Source organism: Lactuca serriola, chromosome 8, assembly GCF_051521515.1.
Source record: "Lactuca serriola cultivar US96UC23 chromosome 8, Lser_US96UC23_V15, whole genome shotgun sequence".
Lineage (NCBI taxonomy): Eukaryota > Viridiplantae > Streptophyta > Magnoliopsida > Asterales > Asteraceae > Lactuca > Lactuca serriola.
In genome coordinates, this window is record NC_136415.1 from 46,625,261 (window position 1) to 46,645,571 (window position 20,311).

The 20,311-nt window shown below is 38.7% G+C and overlaps 1 protein-coding gene across 4 annotated transcripts; it reads right to left on the minus strand.

Annotated features, from left to right (window-relative positions):
- Positions 1-2,001: 2,001 nt before the first annotated feature.
- LOC145068903 (transmembrane 9 superfamily member 4-like) lies at positions 2,002-5,622 on the minus strand. Of its 4 annotated transcripts, none has more exons than XM_079015870.1 (9): positions 5,512-5,621; positions 4,926-5,084; positions 4,808-4,848; positions 4,109-4,691; positions 3,838-3,993; positions 3,307-3,463; positions 2,726-3,210; positions 2,384-2,614; positions 2,002-2,296 (listed from the first exon to the last, which is right to left on the minus strand). In XM_079015870.1, the coding sequence occupies exons 1-8, from the start codon at positions 5,616-5,618 to the stop codon at positions 2,395-2,397; spliced, it is 1,908 nt and encodes a 635-aa protein (XP_078871996.1). In that variant the 5' UTR covers positions 5,619-5,621; the 3' UTR covers positions 2,002-2,296; positions 2,384-2,394. The 4 variants fall into 4 exon arrangements, with proteins under 4 accessions (XP_078871996.1, XP_078871998.1, XP_078871997.1 ...); XM_079015872.1 differs by having other exon boundaries at positions 2,004-2,161; positions 4,926-5,076; positions 5,512-5,622; XM_079015871.1 differs by having other exon boundaries at positions 2,004-2,161; positions 3,838-3,987.
- Positions 5,623-20,311: the final 14,689 nt, after the last annotated feature.

Sequence of the window (20,311 nt, forward strand, 5' to 3'; positions counted from 1 at the left end):
CTATAACACATTCGTCTAGTAAAATAGTTCTTGCTTTCTCACTTGATGGTGCTTTATAACCTTCGGGTGCCTTTCTTAACGCGTTTACCATGTCACGGAATTGAAGATTCCGCAAAACATTAAATGAAATCCCATTAGCATATAAGGCCTTCACAATTTTCAAATCAACTGCACTTCTCTCCATTATTGCAAAATATTGCTCTATTAGTTTTTTAGAGCTCAAACTTGGTTTTTTTTGTTAAAACAGAACTTCTTAGGGATTTAGAGACTCCAAAATTTTCAGCCTCTTTCAATTTCTTTTGCAACCTTTCATAAGTTTCTCGGTCTTTTAGTACAACGGGACACATCTTAATTTCAGCTTTTTTTCCGATTTGAGCACCAAAAAAATGAGTTTAAATACAGGTATAAGAACTAGTGAATGTTCCATGACAATGTTTACAAACCCATTTTTTAGAACCACTAGGATTTTTACTACTACCAACACTAATAAAAGTAACTTCATCATATAAAGGCTTAGCATCTACACTTTGTGTTTTTGGCTTTGTACCTTGACTCCCATAACTTGTCTGAACTTCTGATTATAATTGTGGTTAATTCTCGTTGCCTAATTCATTGCCAAGATCAACATATTGATCTTCTTCCTTGTGGTATTATTGTGACTGGGATTGTTGTCCTCCATCATCTTCCTAACAGGTATTAATACATCTTTTCTTTCCAAAAACCATGATACTCTAAGTTCTAACTGTAATCGTTATTGGGTTTCGGATTCAAGAACAAAACCAAACTATCAAATTTGAAATTTGGTGTTCTGGATTACAATTGAATGAAACATACGATGGAATGGAAGCCTAATATAGGCCTAATTACAGAATATGGAATCAATTTTGAAAAGTCGCTCATGAATTGTTCGGTTACAGAAAAACACACAGAAAAACACAGTCGACACGATCGACTCTTCAAATTCCAACCCATGTTTCAAATTGATTGCAAACGTGTTTTGGAATCAGGCAATTCGCAATTGCTACAGCATCTGGTACGTTCAAATTGAATATTTGGAGCGTCAATTTCAAGTTCATGAATCGCGACCCCGAGCGTACCTGGTACACGTTCGTACCGCGTTTTGGAACGAGCGATTTGGATCGCAAATCGCGCCTACCCCAACAATTTCTGTGACTATGGAATAAACCCTAGGAAAGGGTTTAATCGAAATTCCCTAACCCTAGGAGAAAGGTTGAAAATTTCATATATGGAGAGAGACAAAGATAGAGGTTGGACGATTTTAAGAGAGAAATCAATCACTTTAAGGTTTACCCCTAATAGTCTATTTATAGATGCATATAGAATCCTAAAATGATTTAAACTCTTAAGATTAATCTTTATCTAATTCAAACGTTCCTTATCCCCTCTTATCCAGAGCTAGCCAAAACTATCAACCTCTATGCTATGCTCTATGCTATTCTCTGAGAGCTTCTACAATATTCAAATTAATCTCTAAGAATTAATTAATATTCACATTCTTTAATTAATTAAAATAGTTTAATTAATTCCAAAATAATTTCAAATTAATTTATTATTTCCTAAATAAATTAATAACTTAGTTTCCTCTATTTGCTTATTGTTATTTGGATCAGGAGTCAATCCAAAATAATCATATTCTTATTAGAAATATTATTAAAATAGTTAATAACCTTGAACATTATCTCCACCATTTCTTTAACTTGAGTTTGGATTATAATAAAAAAAAATCTTTCTAATTTCAAGTTACTAAGAAAATATGATGTATTTTATATAAAAAAAATTAGGATTTTACCGTCTTGAGCCCATTAAACCAGTCGATAAAGTTTAGGTCAACGAATATTATAAATGAATCTCTTAATACCAATTGTAACTCTAAGACAGGAACATGACATTGTAAATGCACTAAATACATAAAAGTTGTATAGCAATGAATATATATATATATATATATATATATATATATATATATATATATATATATATATATATATATATATATATATATATATATGTGTGTGTGTGGTTTATCTTGAGGATGTAGCTTAATTACTCTAATCATGTCAACCAGGTTAAATCCTTGTGCTCTTTGTTATTCTTCAACGTCTTTATCATTGTTCTTGTGTTTGTCGAAGTACTTAATTACCTAACAGGATGATGACAAAAATGGAGCAATTCAGTATCACATCAAATACAACGAATTGTGATAGGAGTCAGGAGAGATCAATTCCCAAAGGAGAAATGAACACCGAGCAGGTTACACAGAAGTGACTCCCTATCCCTACACAGAACATGCAATGTCCTTGCATTTATACTAAATTTAACCAACAGAAATATATCACAAAAAAATTTCTATATTAAAATGTACCTGTTAGTTTGTTAGTCGCATTTTATAGCTGCATATAGGTAACGAACAAAGAGCAACGAGGCATTGAAACCCACACTTCCAAGTATCAAAAATATGCCGAAACAGACACAAGCCATATAGCCGAAGAAAAAGGAGGTTTGCATGAAACCATTCATGTCTGATCTCTCAAAATAATAATAGATGCAATAAACATATATATACAATCCAGTAGAGCCTCCACACAGAAATGACCTGTGTAAATTAAAAAGCTCTTATTAGTTATTACTTATAACTTATTAGCTCATGCATATAGCAATTCAAGACCATAATCAGTAATCACACCAAGTACATATTTAAACGTACCTCCACCACCATTGATGATCTTCAGCAGCAAGCTGGAAGTATGTCAGTGCCACAGAAACTAAAGCAGTCATGATGAGAAGAAGAAAGAAGACTATCGACACAATACTATAAAGTGTGTAAATGCGATGTCCCCAAACACTTGCAAATATGTAATACAACTGAATATAGATAACACTGAAAGGCAAAATTCCTGCTAAAGCCATCTGAGGAAGAACACCCCTATACCAACGCAGCTTAGGAACCTCTCTAGGAATTTTAGCAGTTTTGCAGGGAGCTTGGAATTCAGACATTCTTGTTTTCCCAATAATGCCTCCTAAAAGATGCAATGGTGATGCTATGAATATCCACAAGAGAGATAACATGACTATTGCTCTCAATGGTAATGCAGTAGTTGATCCATAAAATGTCGCAACAATGTCTAGGAAAGTAAAAGTAACAAAGATTGGCCCAAAATATAATACTCCTGTGAGTATTAGGTTCTTCATCTGTCAAGGCGAAAAAAAAAGAGAGAGACAATCAGTTTAAGTGAATAAAATTCCTCAAAATCATGTGTTAAACTAAGTTTTGATATTTTCACATACCCAGTTTGTTCCTTCGAGTTTAAAATAGAAGGAAACAGAAGTATATCCTGAGACCAAAGATGTTAGTGCATATAAAATGATAAGTGTTTTCCAGAGTACTCCTCGCATATAGGGCTGAAAAACACCTAGGAGGCCTAGAGCAAGAAATGCTACGATACTGCAATTGTGACAAAAGAATAGTTACAAAAGTAGTAATTAAATTTTTCCGAAAAAAAAATCATATATTTCACGACATATGAATGTATTTTTCAATATATGAATTTGTATTTCCAATAAAAGATTGTATTGGGAAATATATTACCATTTATATTCTCAAAAAATAATGCTTAAAGGTTTTTTTTAATGTGGGGGGACCACTCAAAAGGCAATTTCACAATTTGCAATTGGACCTATTGCGAAATTAATATATTTTAAATGAGATGTACCATTTTAGTAATTTTTGTTGTTATATTTAAAATAATAAGAGCACAAGTAGGCAAGCTTCATGTTTGAGATGCTTAATAAAGTTTCATATTCTTTGAAGATACTCACACTACAAGCAACTGGCTTCCAGCACCAAGAGCCGCAGCAAATAAAGACTTGTGTTGTGGGAATCTAAATACATCACCATGAACATTCTTCCATCCTATCTCTTCTTGCTTATTATAACTCAATATATCCTCTTCCACATCACCTAAGTTCCTTTCGCTTTTCATGCAATGGGAAAACAACAAACGCAACAAAAGAGTTATTCTATTTGACAAACATAACAAACACAATAACTTGAATACGCAAACTTATTTTTTGTGAGTAGAATCAATACTTGGAAATGTCTTTGCGAAGGACTAGCAAGTAAAATGTGAGTAAGGAAATGATGAGAATGAGGAGTATGACACTTGAGTATGTAATTGAGTGATGATGTATCGACATGTGGTGAGGTAAAATGGAAGAACCAATGTATTTCTCCATTCTCCTATCAAATGATTGTTGTGTCATTTTCCACTGAACTGAGTATGTGAACTCCACATCAACTTCCTTGTCTTCAGTAATGTCTGTAAATGAATCTCTAGGCATTCGGAGATTGACCTCAATAACATGATCCTTATTATAAAAAACTTGGAAATCAAAATGTTTGTAAAGGGAATACTCTGTTTTGATCCTTCCATATCCTTTATTTCTTAACACTCCAATAAAACCCCACATTGGTAAGTCATCATAGTATAATTGCATATAGTAGTCCTTCGCTATAGCCCTTTTGAACTTAGAAACATCTGTTTTACTCAGTGTCTTATTGCATAAGACTTCTAAATCTTTATCCACAAGGAATTCAAGCTTATATGGAGTTGAAACAAGACGATCTCCATTCAACATCTCTCCTAAATTAAGCTTCTTCTCTTTGACAACATCTGTTATTAGATAAAAAAAAAATATATGTGAGGAATGAGTACGTAAATATGGAGAGTTAAAATGACTGAAAGAGAACAAAAGGAAGACCCAACACATTCATGAAAGAATTAAGTACCTTGAGAACAAAATGGAAGTTCATAATAAGCATATGTTTCTCTGAAAACAAAGTAAACAAGAATAAGAAGACACACACACACACAAACACATACAACTTTGGAGGAAATGTGTCTAACCTAGAATTATGGAATGGGGCAATTTTGTTGGCATAGAAGGGGACTGTATCACCTTCACTGTAGGTATGATCAGAGGCATCTGATTCAACTTGGTTTCCAAGGTAGATCAGTATAAGTATAAGAAAAGGGTATTTTCGTAATTGTACCATTCCTGTTGATCTATAAATGAAAGTGAGAAAACATGAGCAAATGTGATACCAAAAATAAGAGATATCATTACAGAGCATCTTGCAAGAATCTTGTGGATTTTGGAAAAGTGGAAGATTGGAATAAAGAAATTCTTCATTCTGCTATGTCTTACACATTTAGGAGTTTATCTGTCAATCAATACTTTCACAAGAAAATTCATTAAGGCGTTGCTAATTCTTTTCAAAGGCAAAGTAATTCGAGGGCATATAAAAAAAACTAATAGTCGAGACCCTGTTTTTGCCAATTCAATGGAGTATTAGATAAACGAATGTAGTTATTGCGACAAGAATAATCAAAAACCAAGCTCAAAAGTGAATCGTAGTATCAAGATATGAACAACCAGTTCAATTAAAATTACAAAGAACGTGGGATGATCAGTGATAGAGAAAGAGAGGACCTTTTACAGTGAAGAAGCACGATGCGATGATGGAAAAGTTCTGAACTGTTTGGAACCAGAAGTAGTGTCGGGGATGGAGAGACGACTTTGACTTTGACTCTTAACATTGTTCAGCCAATAGTTAAATAATGCACTAGTCTCATATGCTGGTCGTTACTTGTTCAAATTATTTTGAGGAAGTTAATAATGTTTAATTTATTCTTTTATGATATTTATAAAATGATACTCAACTTTTGTATATGAACTATTTTGATATTTCAAATTTATTCGAACTATTTTCCACAATATATATATATATATATATATATATATATATATATATATATATATATATATATATATATATATATATATATATATATGGTGATAGGAAATATACATTACAGCCCCACCTAAACTTAGGAACTAAACCTCTAAAATATGTCGTTTTAACATGCTAAATATACCCGGTTTGGTTTCACTTGGTAAATATATCATTGTCCATAATATTTCTTTCTTTCATTATCGTTTTATCATCTCCGTTTTCTTTCCTCAATTATCGTTTATTACTTCATCCAAGTGAACATTACTAAACCCTAAACCTAAACCTAAACCCTAAATTTAAATCCTAAACACTAAACCCTAAACCCTAAACATTAAACCTTAACCCTAAACCCTAAACCCTAAACCCTAAACTCTAAACCCTAATCCCTATTGTGTCGATCTTGAATTTACATCTTGAAATATTAATCGTGAATCCATTAACTGTAATCTTTATATAGTAAAACAATGTATTTTCAAGAGGTTTAGTACGTAAGCTTAGGTGAGGCTGTAATGTATATTCCGTTTTCCTTATATATATATATATATATATATATATATATATATATATATATATATATATATATATATATATATATATATATATATATATATATATATATATATATATATATCCGGTAAAAAAAATTTTTGTAAGAAGGTAAGAAATTTTTTTTCGACTTATTTTTTTGGCGAACAAAACAAATGAATCACTAAATAAATCAATAATAACATGATTTACCAAAAAAAATCCCGAAAAAATATTTCGATGATTCATTTTTATGATGATTTTGTTGATATCCACTAAAATTGTCATAAAAATGAATTTATTTCTTGATTTATCTGAAAATGAATCATAAAAGTGTTTTTTTCAGAATTTTTTCTTGTGAATCATCTTACTTTTGAATCATCTAATGATTCATTTCATTTTTTTGCTAAGAAAATATGCATATAAAAAATTTCTTACCTTCCTACCAAAACTTTCCTTCTTATTTGATCTTGACTCTCTCTCTCTATCTCTCTCTCTCTCTCTCTCTCTCTCTCCATATATATATATATATATATATATATATATATATATATATATATATATATATATATATATATATATATATATATAAATCATAAAAATACAAAAAAAAATACTTAGAGATCACAAAACTTTTTTTTGAAAAAATCGCAGCTTTTTATACAAAATCGGTGAAAAAAATTTTGAAAAAAAAATTTTACAAAAAAAAAAATGATTTTTTACTGTTTTCGGCGAATTTTAACAAAAAACAGCAATTTTTTATAAAAAAAAAATTCAAAAATATTTTTTGTGATATCTAAGTATTTTTTTTTTATGCATTTTTATGAATTTTAGGGTTTTTTAGTGTTTTTTTTTCTTTTCCATAGAACCTAAACCTATATATATATATATATATATATATATATATATATATATATATATATATATATATATATATACTTATGTTATTTTGTTTTTTACTAACTATTGTGTGCCAGAATGCACAGATCTGGACCACCGGATGGAATAAAATCAAATGTCATGATCTGAAGGTCTATAATATTAGAATATGATAAAATGTACCATATCATCACAAAAATTTCAGCATAAGGACATTTTAGTCAATTAACCTATATTAAAAAAGGAAATTTTCGGATTTTTATGGATAATTAATTCCTTTATTTTTAAAAAATCTAAATATTTTAAATTAATTCAAAATTAAAAATCTGAATGTATTCTGTTTGAATGGCAGAATGCCAACCATAACTAGTAAATATATTTTTCGATTATATTCTGTCAGAATGATAGAATGCCAACCATAAACTAGTAAATATATTTTCGAGTTTATTCAGTCAGAATGACATAATGTCAATGTAACACCCATAAAATTCGAGCCAAATTAAAACATTTTAATTCATTCAAAACCATTAAGTTTATACATTTGTTTTCAAAATAGTTTAAACATCAGAGTATTTCCCCAGAACCATATCACATAAATCATAAAACATGAGGAGCAGTACGATCACGCCTTCGCTTTGCCACGGGCTCCTAAAGTACCTGAAACAATACACTGAACTGTAAGCCCAAAAGCTTAGTGAGTTACCCCCAAAATACCAACCACACATCAACATACTCATAACATATCACAAATAGAACAACCATGCACATCGGGTCTACTGTGTGACTGGTCCGCCCGCACCGGGTCTTCAGTCCAACTGGTCCACCCTCCGAGTCTAGCCATATACATCGAGTCTACAGTATGACTGGTCCGCCCACACCGGGCCTTCAGTCAGCCTGGTCCGCTCTCCGAGCCTCGGTACGTCTGGTCCGCCCTCTTGGGGCCTTCAGCCTATCCGGACCGCTCGCTGGGCCTTCGGAATATCCGGTCCGCCCTGGGTATGTTGGCCTATAGCACAAAGTAGGACCCGCCACAACCCAACCCCCGTCAAACAACCATGTGCACATAAAACAATTAATCACTTAACAAATCAATCTAAAAGATCACATAGCATATCAACATCCTAACCAGGATACCGACCTAACCAGCCACTAACATAGCATTAGCCTATATACCAGGATACCGACCTAAACCAGGTTACTAACATAGCATCATCCTATATACCAGGATACCGTCCTAAACCAGGTCACTAACATAATATTGTCCTAATTACCAGGACGCTGATCTAAACAGATCAATAAGCACATGAAACAGTACACGTACAGATATCAGATATAACTATCTCACAGATCATCGATCATAGTAATCTCTCATAACCAAAAAACCGACCTAACTAGGTCACTAACATACCAATCCTAATGGATCATAAGAGCATGACAACATACTATCTATCCGGATACTGATCTAACATATCATAACCACATGTAGCATACCGTAACCATGATAACAACTAAGAGGGACGACCTTGGTACCTTAGACCCTATTGATATAGTGAGGATAACTCACCTTGCAACTGCCGAACCGAATCACGAGAGCACAATCCCAAAGCACTGCCTCAAACTCCAACACCTATATCCATCAATAACCATTGACATAGATATCTAAATTACCATAATACCCCTGAAGGTCAAAGTCAACGTCCTCAGTCAAAGTCAACCTTCCTGGTTGATTCTACTCGTCGAGTCAACCCGTCGACTCGTCGAGTCCCTATACTCAGAAACTTCCATAATACGACTTAACTCGCCGAGTCGCCCCAAGACTCATCGAGTCCAACGATCTCGGAATTCCATCCTGACCGACTCACTGAGCCGCCAACCGACTCACTAATCCAAAGCTTTAACCAATAGAAGTTGGGTTCTGCGACCAGACTCGCCGAGTCCAAGGCAATCTTCAACTGACACGCCGAGTTGTTCTTCCAACTCGCCGAGTCCATGCTTATGTTCATACAACTTGTCGAGTACACCCATGTGACTCGTCGAGTCTCTCCAGTCCTTAACCCATACAGTGGCTTTTCGAGCCATGCTAAGGCTCCAATCTATAGGTCCACCCTTATATAATCTATCTCTCACATAAAGTTGCAAACTTTATGTGAAACCAAAGAGATATAGGCCCAAAACACACTAGGGCTTGGGTTTTGGACAAAAGGGCTTCACCCACAATTCAATAATTGATGCTTTATGACTTTCTGGACCAATACAAGTCTAGATCTGAAGTAGCAACCTCAGATCTGGACTCCAAACCCGAAGTGGATCCCAATCATACCAAAATGGCCCCAAATCTCATTCAAGAATAAATCTAGAAGCAACAAAGGAAAGGTAACATCTCATTACCTCCAAGATGTGCCTAAAACTGCAGTAGATTCTGGATCTACACTACTTTCTTGATGCAAACCCTTTTGATCTTCAAGTTTCTTCCACTAGAACACCTCTCAAAGCTTCAATCTCCCTCCAATGGCCTTATACACACGAGTTAGGGTTTACTGGATCTCAAAGGGGGATAAGGGAGCTGAGGGGAGGACATTAAGTCCTTTAAATAGGGTGCAAACCCTAAGATTAGGGTTTTTCTCATCCCAACACCAACTCGTCGAGTCTAGCTTCCGACTCGGCGAGTTAGTCACTTAATTCGCGACCCAAACCCGCTCCGACTCGGCGAGTAAGCGTACCTATTCGTCGAGTCCCTTCTTCGAACTTACACTTTAAACTCTTAAATCGTACTCCTGAAATTCGAGATGTTACAGTCAACCATAAACTAGTAAATACATTCTGAAAAGAATACACAAAATAGATTCTTAAACTAATAATATACCAAATAATTACATTGTATGATTGTGATTCATTGAATAATAACAACATTTGGAAAGAATAACAAATGTAATTCTTAAAAAAAATAACAACATTCTTAAATAGTGAGTGTGATCATTATTTGATTCATTCTTCAAGTCTTTCCCATCAGGTCTTCAAGCCATTTTTATTACAAATTCATTGTCAAATATTTTTTAGTGATACATTGTAACAACTGTACATTAAACATATAAATAATTAACCACAATTCTATCAGAATACAACAATAATATTCTTACGGAATACACTATTCTTGCATAATGATTTTGAATATTTAGTTTCTCTTTATGTAACACCTCGTTCTTAAAATATCTATTGATGGGTTCCCGAGATCAAGAGTAAGGGCGTTTCGGCCTTTCATGAGCGACGGGTTATTATTTGGGAAGGTTTCGGATCGGGGTGTGCTGCTAGAAGCGAAGATCTTCTCGCCACCTTTCCGTGGATATAAAGTTCAACAAAATTGGATCTAGACTGAAGGAGTTATGATGCTTTAAAGATATTGTCATTTATGACCCATAATGGAAAAAGTGAAGAAAAACACCATGCATGAAAGATGGGACACGCGTGGGTACGCCCAGCGTAATGGATTAAGTTGGACGCGGGTGTTCAAGGCGTACGCCCAGCGTACGCTCAGAGTCTCAAAACCCTAATTTTTGGGTTAAGCACTATAAAAGGAACATAATGGTTCTCACCCTAGCCTCCATAAACACTCTCTTACCCTCAGAAACCCTAGAGAGCCGTCCCACCTCCATTGTTGGGTGTGTTTGACCTTGGAGAACCCATTTTGGTGGGTTAAAGTTTGGAAGCAAGGAGAAGAAGGTTGGCAAGGAGGAACCTTTGAAGCTAGAGCTTGTAGATCTGGGTTAAGTGCTTCATTTCGGACCTCTGCAAGGTAAAAAGTCTTGAGCTTGATGATTAATCTCTTAGATCTCCTCTAGTTCAAGTTTATGGACCTTTTTGGTCCCAAGTTTGGGTCTTGACGGGTTAAGCTCGTTTCTAAGACCAGGGTTGCCTCCCTTAGAGTCATATGAGTCCCATAAGCAGTAAAGTTCCAACCTTTGGGTTTCTATTAAGCCCATGCATGAGATCTAGTCCTTTTCTTGGATGTAGAAGATCATTTTGGAAGTTTGAGTTGGTTTGAGCCATATTAAGTCACCAAGTCAGTAACTTTATGGTTTAAGTCGTGAAATAAGACCTTGATCTGAGTTTGTAACCCTTGGAATGGAGTAGTTAGCACTTAATGAGGAAATGACTTAACAGAGCACTACATTGAGCGTACGTGCAGGTACGCCCAGCGTACTCGTCATAGAGCCGGTACGCTAAGCGTACGTTGAAGTACGCCCCGCGTAATCTGTCTGTATGGATCATGATTTTTGGGCCGCGGTTTGGGGCATGTTTGGGTATTTGGGCCATTAGAAATCATATTATATGGACCAAGGAATATATTATGGGCTTAGGATGAGGCCCATTAAGGGATTGGGCCTAATGTAGCAAATTGGGCCATTAATGGGCCATTAGTAGCCTTGAGAGCTTACCTAGTGTTGGGCCTTTCATATTGATTATGGGACTTAGTCTTGGACCAGATTGAGTTAAGGGTAATTGGTCAATTTACCCTTGGAAGGATAATGTGTTTGATCTAATGGTTATTTTCTGCTATGTTGGCTAGTTCGGGATTTTCGGTGAGTCGATGATTCGGGAGTCTGCTTTTCAGTTCAGAGTTTTGGTAGTTGCGAGGTGCGTTATCATCACTATATCGACATTGTCTAAGGCACCAAGGTCGACCCTTTATCGGATTGTAATCCGGGTATTGTTGTTGTGTTATTGCTTTGCTATGTTTGCATCCTGGTAGTTAGGATGGTATATGTTAGTGACCGGTTAGGTCGGTATCCTGTTTAGAGTATGCTATGTATGTGATCTGCTAGATCGGTTGACTGATGATTAATCGTTATGTGGTTATATGTTTATGTTCACATGGTTGGTTGACTGGGGTTGGGTTGAGGCGGGTCCTGCTTTGTGTTGTAGGCCAACATACCCAGGGCGGACCGGATATCCCGAAGGCCCAACGAGCGGTCCGAATAGGCTGTAGGCCCCACGAGGGCAGACCAGACGTGCCGAGGCTCGGAGAGTGGACCAGGCCGACTGAAGTCCTAGTGCGGGCGGACCAGTCATACTGTAAACTCAGAGAGTAGACCAGGTGGGTTGAAGGCTCGGTGCGGGCGGACCAACCACACTGCAAACTCGATGGATATGGCTAGACTTGGAGGGTGGACCAGGTGGACTGAAGGCCTGGTGCGGCGGACCAGTCACACAGTAGACCCGAAGTACATAGCTGTTCTATGTTCTGTTATGATATGGCATGTTATGTGTATGGTATATGTGGTTGGTATTTTGGGGGTATCTCACTAAGCTTTCAGGCTTAAACTTGTGGTTTAAAATGTTTCTGGTACTTCAGGAGACCATGGCAAGGCAAAGGCGTGATCGTACCGCTCCTCATGTTTTATGTGTTTATGATGTGGTTCTGGGAAAATACTCTGATAATAAATGTATTGAAAACCTTTTTGTAATAACTTTATGAAATTGGGTTGTTTTTTAGAAGTTTAATTTGGCTTGAACTTCATGGTCGTTACAAGTTGGTATCAGAGCCTAGGTTTGAGTGAATTGGAGGAACATTCGTGTGAATCCAGTCTCAAATCAAGGAGAGTTTTCAAAATAAGAATTTAAAATGGTTTTCAAAATGAGTAAAGGAGGACGCCGAGGTACGAACAGCCGGAGCCAGTAAGTAGCCCCAAAATACCATGCAAGTTATTTGTTTATGTGATATGATAGAACAACATGCTAGTATTGGCTAGGGACCTTCAGGAAATTGCATGATAGAGTTTCCTGATTTATGATGCCTGCTAGCCTAGGGTTTCTTTCTGTATGAGATTTCCAGTGATTCATCTAGGAGTGAGGGTTGATTGCTTGTTATGCCTGTTCTTCACTAGGGTGTTGTGGTGATACTTGATATAAATATGGGTAGGTGTGGAAGGTAGTATGGGCCCGTACTACTGAAAGCACAGGATCCATACACATATCAAGGAAGTCACAACCCCTAGGGCTAGGTTGAGAGTCGGTTCCCGGGTTAGTGGGAGGTATCTGATGTTTGCGGTGTTTTTCAGTATGGTGGTTACGAGGCATGCTGGGAGCGGATCCGGGTCGGAATCGAGAGTAGGAGGAGGCGGTCAGGGTGGATCAGCACCACCTGAGGTTATCAGTCAGATGAGCACAGACGAGTTGGATGCTAGGATTCGTGAGGTCCTGCATGATGAGGTTGTTGCTATGTTCCGGGCCGAGTTGCCGGAACTGTTTGGGTCGATCAAGACCGCCATGGTCGAGTATTTTGATGAGCGTTATGCAGCTCTTACATAGACGGCTGCTGCGGCGGCTACAACGGCTGTAGCAGCGACAGGGGGAGGAGCCGATAGAGGTTTTCAGTATTAGGACTTCGATAATACGAATCCCCCTACCTTCGATGGGGTTCAGGATCCAATTGTTGCTATGCGATGGTTGTCAGATGTGGAGGGATGTTTCTTCACATGTTCATGCCCTGCTGATCAGAGGGTGAGGTGTGCTCTAAACCTTTTGAGGCTCGGTGCGAAGGATTGGTGGAGGTTGACCACGGGATCGTATTCTGATGCGCAGCGAGCTGCAGTTTCTTAGGATCAGTTCAGAGAGATGTTCAGTACTCGCTATGTTCCGCGAGTTGAGGGGGAGAGATTAGCTCAGGAGTTCCTGGCGCTGAAGCAAGACTCCGAGTCGGTGACGGAGATCACCAAGATGTTCACTGAGAGGGTGATGTTTTGACCTAAGTTTGCTTCCGAGCAGGCTTAGATGTCCCGATATCTGAGTATGCTGAAGAGAGATATCAGGCAGTTTGTGTCTATGCAGAGGTGTGAGACATTGTTGGAGTTGCAGGAAGCCGCTAGGTGGTGGGAGTTAGAGATCAAGTTACAGTTGAGAGAGCAGAGGCAAGCTCCGGTACAGTCGCAGCCGGCACCGAAACGGTCCAAGACCGTTGATGCTAGGTTGGGAGATCAGGGCAGCTGCACTTGTGGGAAGTGCGGCAAGGGTCACACCGGAGTTTGTAGGTCCGGTGGTGCGTGCCGCAAGTGCGGGAAAGAGGGGCATTATGCGAGGGATTGTCGTCAGTCAACCCTGGTTCAGGATATGATGATTTGTTACCAGTGTCATCAGGTTGGTCACATGAGGACCAACTATCCACAGCTTGTTGCAGGACCGGTGTAGGCTCCAGCACCGGCCACATTGAGGATTTCGGGTGGAAGTCAGGGTGGAGCAGAGCCCTCAAGAGCTTCGGGTCGTGCATTTCAGCTTATAGCAGAGGAGGTCAGGGCAGAGTTTGATTCAGCTGCAGGTATGTTTCCTTCTTGATATCTTGTTATCTTATGGTTGTTATGAAGTATTATATCTGCCAGTCTTGTTCGCATAATTCATGGTATTGCATTCGTTCGATTTTCCGGGTTTATGGTATTATTGAGGAATCGGTTAGTATCCAAGGGATTGATGGTCAGAATTTGGTTGTATGGTCTTGTTGTTGAGTATAGCATTCGCGATGTGAGAAGTGTTCAGGTGGAAGTCGGACTCCTTTGGGATTCGCGATGCTCAATTGTCGGGAGAGCAGTTTTGTGAAGGTTACTTGTTCAGAGGAAAGCAGTGTATATAGATAAGGAAGGTTTGGGATAGAGACGGTTGTTCTCGGACGGATGAGTCACCGGTATTTGGAGGTCAGTGTTCTAAGTGGGGGAGAGTTGGAAAATTCTCAGGAGGATCGGCAAGTATTGAGTTTGATTAGCTGTTTGGAAGTCGGCAGTGTTTCAGGCAGCCATAAGTGTGGTCTGGTATGAGTAAGAGGCGGACTAGTGGGGGAAGGAAGCAGACCATGGATTCAGGGTAGATAGTGTTTGGTGTTAGGCCTGTGTTAGGCCATGGAAAGGATTCCAGGATCGGAATGGAGTTAGAGTTCGGAACCCCTTGAGGGCTAGAACAGTATGTTCGGGAGAGAGTCCTAGGAAGGATAGTTCGGGATGAGATACGATAGTCTGAGCGGTCCGGGGAGACTGAAGGCCTGTGGGCATACCAGTCAGGCCGAAGGCTCGGAGAACGGTCCAGACAGGCTGAAGGCCCTGGGGGGGGGGGGGGGGGGCGGTCCAGACATGCTGAAGGTTCTGAGAGTGGTCCAAATTGGCTGAAGGCCTGGTAAGGCGGTCAAGTCATGCTAAAGACTCTGTGTGTGTTAGTGGATCAGTATGTGGAGAATGAGAGAATATGTCGCCAGGATATGGAAATTGATATGGTCTGGCCCCAAGTTTTGATCATGTTAGTGGAAGGCAGTGCATGGACTCGGGAGTCCTTGCGGGTAAAATCAAAGTAGGTGAAGTTCGGGAATAGCTGTTGCTACATGGATAATGTAGAGTAGAGTTTAGCTCAGTGGCACGCGCAGGCGCGTAAGAGTTGTCGGGTGGATTTCCTGGAAAGGAAAAGGTATGTAGCTCCGAAAGGAGCGTGGGTCCTCCGTTAGGGGAGGAAGTGGAGTAAATGGATGACCGTCGTGCCTCATTAATTAGTATGAGGCACTGGATTGTACCAGATATACGGAAGCATCTGCGGGTTGACTGCTCGTCGAGATAGTGGCAATTTTGAGTGATGCTTAGTCATATTTTTAGTCTCCTTGGAAAAAGAGGAGGTTAGTGGCTCCAGAGTGGAGATTTGGAACAGAGGAAGGTGAGACAGCAGGTTAACAAAATCGGGAGTAGTTTGGACCGATGCTGAAGACGATATAAAAGATTTCGGTCGGAGGCCAAGACCCTAGAGACCACGATAGAGAAGACGCAGTAGTAAGGTTGCAAGAACCTGAGTTGATGGGAAAATCGGAATCTGCAGTGCAGGGGTTGTTCTGTTGTGTATGTTGCAGTAGGCTTTGAGGACGAAGCCTAATTTAAGTGGGGGAGAATTGTAACACCCCGTTCTTAAAACATCTATTGATGGGTTCCCGAGATCAAGAGTAAGGGCGTTTCGGCCTTTCATGAGCGATGGGTTATTATTCGGGAAGGTTTCGGATCGGGGTGTGCTGCTAGAAGCGAAGATTTTCTCGCTACCTTTCCATGGATATAAAGTCCAACAGAATCAGATCTAAAATGAAGGAGTTATGATGCTTTAAAGATATTGTCATTTATGGCCCATAATGGGAAAAAGTGAAGAAATAGACCATGCATAAAAGATGGGACACGCGTGGGTATGCTCAGCGTAAGCTGGGTTACGCCCAACATAATGGGGGCAAGTTGGACGCGGGTGTTCAAGGCATACGCCCAGCGTACGCTGAGAGTCTCAAAACCCTAATTTTTGAGTTAAGCACTATAAAAGGAACATAATGGTTCTCACCTTAGCCTCCATAAACACTCTCTTACCCTCAGAAACCCTAGAGAGCCGACCCACCTCCATTGTTGGGTGTGTTTGACCTTGGAGAACCCATTTTAGTGGGTTAAAGCTTGGAAGCAAGGAGAAGAAGGTTGGCAAGGAGGAACCTTTGAAGCTAGAGCTTGTAGATCTGGGTTAAGTGCTTCATTTCGGACCTCTACAAGGTAAAAAGTCTTGAGCTTGATGATTAATCTCTTAGATCTCCGCTAGTTCAAGTTTATGGACCTTTTTGGTCCCAAGTTTGGGTCTTGACGGGTTAAGCTCGTTTCTAAGACCAAGGTTACCTCCCTTAGAGTCATATGAGTCCCATAAGTAGTAAAGTTCCAACCTTTGGGGTTCTATTAAGCCCATGCATGAGATCTAGTCCTTTTCTTGGATGTAGAAGATCATTTTGGAAGTTTGAGTTGGTTTGAGCCATATTAAGTCACCAAGTCAGTGACTTTATGGTTTAAGTCGTGTAATAAGACCTGGATCTGAGTTTGTAACCCTTGGAATGGAGTAGTAAGCACTTAATGAAGAAATGACTTAACAGAGAACTACGCTGAGCGAATGTGAAGGTACACCCAACGTACTCGTCATAGAGCTGGTACGCTAAGCGTACGTTGAAGTACGCCCCGCGTAATCTGTCTGTATGGATCATGATTTTTGGGTCGTGGTTTGGGGCATGTTTGGGTATTTGGGCCTTAGTGGGCCATCAGAAATCATATTATATGGACCAAGGAATATATTGTGGGCTTAGGATGAGGCCCATTAAGGGATTGGGCCCAATGTAGCAAATTGGGCCATTAGTGGGCTTGAGAGCTTAGCTAGTGTTGGGCCTTTCGTAATGATTATGGGCCTTAGTCTTGGACCATATTTGAGTTAAGGGTAATTGGTCAATTTACCCTTGGAAGGATAATGTGTTTGATCTAATGGTTATTTTCTACTACGTTGGCTAGTTCGGGATTTTCGGTGAGTCGGTGATTCGGGAGTCTGCTTTTCAGTTCAGAGTTTCGGAAGTTGCGAGGTGAGTTATCCTCACTATATCGACAGGGTCTAAGGCACCAAGGTCGGCCCTTTATCGGATTGTAATCCGGGTATTGTTGTTGTATTATTGCTTTGCTATGTTTGCATCCTGGTAGTTAGGATGGTATATGTTAGTGACCGGTTAGGTCGGTATCCTGTTTAGAGTATGCTATGTATGTGATCTGCTAGATCGGTTGACTGATGATTAATCGTTATGTGGTTATATGTTTATGTGCACATGGTTGGTTGACTGGGGTTGGGTTGAGGCGGGTCCTGCTTTGTGTTGTAGGCCATCATACCCAAGTCGGATCAGATATCCCGAAGGCCCAGCGAGCGGTTCGGATAGGCTGTAGGCCCCACGAGGGCGGACCAGACGTATCGAGGCTCGGAGAGTGGACCAGGCCGACTGAAGTCCCGGTGCGGGCGGACCACTCATACTGTAGACTCAGAGAGTGGACCAGGTGGGTTGAAGGCCCGGTGTGGGCGGACCAACCACACTGCAGACTCGATGGATATGGCTAGACTTGGAGGGTGGACCAGGTGTACTAAAGGCCCGGTGCGGCGGACCAGTCACACAATAGAACCGAAGTGCATGGATGTTCTATGTTCTGTTATGATATGGCATGTTATGTGTATGGTATATGTGGTTGGTATTTTGGGGGTATCTCACTAAGCTTTTGGGCTTACAGTTGTGGTTTAAAATGTTTCAGGTACTTCAGGAGACCGTGGCAAGGCAAAGGCGTGATCGTACCGCTCCTCATGTTTTATGTGTTTATGATGTGGTTCTGGGAAAATACTCTGATAATAAATGTATTGAAAACCTTTTTTTTAATAACTTTATGAAATTGGGTTGTTTTTGAGAAGTTTAATTTGGCTTGAATTTTATGGTCGTTACACTTTATGTATAAAAAATCATGTTACAAAAAAAAAACCAAATATCCAAACCACTTGGAACACAGTAAGGGAACATCAAAGTTTAAGTTTTCAATACCAAATAAAAACAAAGAAGACGAACCTGATAGTTTTTCACTAAAATCTCATCAACAACTACATAAGCATCTTGACATGCTGCTTCATGAATTGGTGTTGCATAATATCGAGGATCATGAGGTTTACCAGGGGTCTTTAAATTGTCGATTCATCACATACCAATTTGAAACCTTGTTTTGCTTCTTCGGGTTCCCTATGTTTCTTCTCGATATCCTCAATGTATTTAACTGCAAATTCTGACAGAATAAGGAACTAGCATCAACCTATTTGTTATGAAAAGGGCATCCAACAAAGTGAAGTAAAAACATTAAAGATTATTAACTGTTTTTTCATTAAAGCATTTTATCGAACACATGGAGGCCATAGCAGAATGTTATTGTTTGTAAACGAAAATTCAACTGACATCCATAGTTAAGTTGTAGATTATTTCTTAGGTCTTTTCTACGAAAAATTCATTTGTAACTAAAATTTTGAAGTTCTGAAAATTAAATACTTGTGTACATCAGAAAAAGAAGGAAAAGGAACTTAAAATACCAAGAAAAAAGAATCATTGTCTTGGGTTATAGATGTAGGAGTATCAATTCGTGAACTTCCGACGTAACCCCCAAATCCAACAGCTGTAGCACCTGATGGTAGCAGCAAAGCTGCTAAACTGCTATCAATCGATTTCAAAATCATTAATTTAAAACAAAATTACACAAAACATGTGCACGTATCTTCTTGTGAAGGAAAGAGAGTCAAGTTTCTAATTCCCTGCTGTTGGAAGGACGAGCTTTGCTTCTTGCTGCCTCTCCCTTCTGTCAACCCATCTACTTATGACGAACAAACCTGGATTTTCGCGGTGGAAGACGGTATCGACGATGGCTGTTGTTGGCAATGATGGAAGTGTGGAACAAAGGCTTTAAAAACCTGACTGTGGTCGACGATTTCAAGGCCTTCTTTGGTGATGGTGATGAAAACGATGGTTTTGTAGGGTTTAATTGATATCTTTATTTTAGGGGATATTAAATGAATGATTTCTTTTAGCATATTTAGATGTGTTAAGATTACCAAAATACCCTTTTATATTTATTTATTATTTAATTTTTGCTAATTTCTGATTGGTGCGTTTAGGAACACAATAGTTGTTAGAAACATTTGAACCTACCTACCTACCTATATATATATATATATATATATATATATATATATATATATATATATATATATGTGTGTTCAAATGAGAACAAATCTAAATTTGAGAACATTTGAGAACAAATTTAGACTATTAAACATGAGTCGCTTTCTTATTTTCTTTCTACTTGTCAACACAACGCCCCATTTCTGCCTCTACATTCTCTGATCTTCAACAATCAATCTACCTTGCCTCGACCTGCAACGCCATTGCAGCCTTCGCTAGTTTCACCGACGACGCCTATCGCCACCATCGATTCTATCATCTCCGAGTTTAGATCAGGTTTTAACATCTTTCTCATAGGCGATGAGAGGAATTCAATTCAAGGTTGGCAACAATTTTGATTTCAAGTATTTGACCATCGATTTGTTGAATGAAAATCAGTGTCCTCAATCTATGTCACTGTACCTATCATCAAAATGCTAGAAACATTTAGCGAAGGTGGAAACGGGGAGCAAAGCGAGTGAAGATTAAGTTTTGCGTAATGGTAACTTGTAATTCCTTTGTCTCTATTTTGTTCCTTGTTGGCATCTAATATTCAGTACTCTCCAATT

Coding starts and splice junctions, on each gene's coding strand:
- LOC145068903 (XM_079015870.1), bottom strand. CDS start 5,618: ATGTTAAGAGTCAAAGTCAAAGTCGTCTCTCCATCCCCGACACTACTT. Junction 4,692..4,807: donor ACTTCCATTTTGTTCTCAAG/GTACTTAATTCT, acceptor ATCTAATAACAG/ATGTTGTCAAAGAGAAGAAG. Junction 3,211..3,306: donor AACTCGAAGGAACAAACTGG/GTATGTGAAAAT, acceptor TCGCCTTGACAG/ATGAAGAACCTAATACTCAC.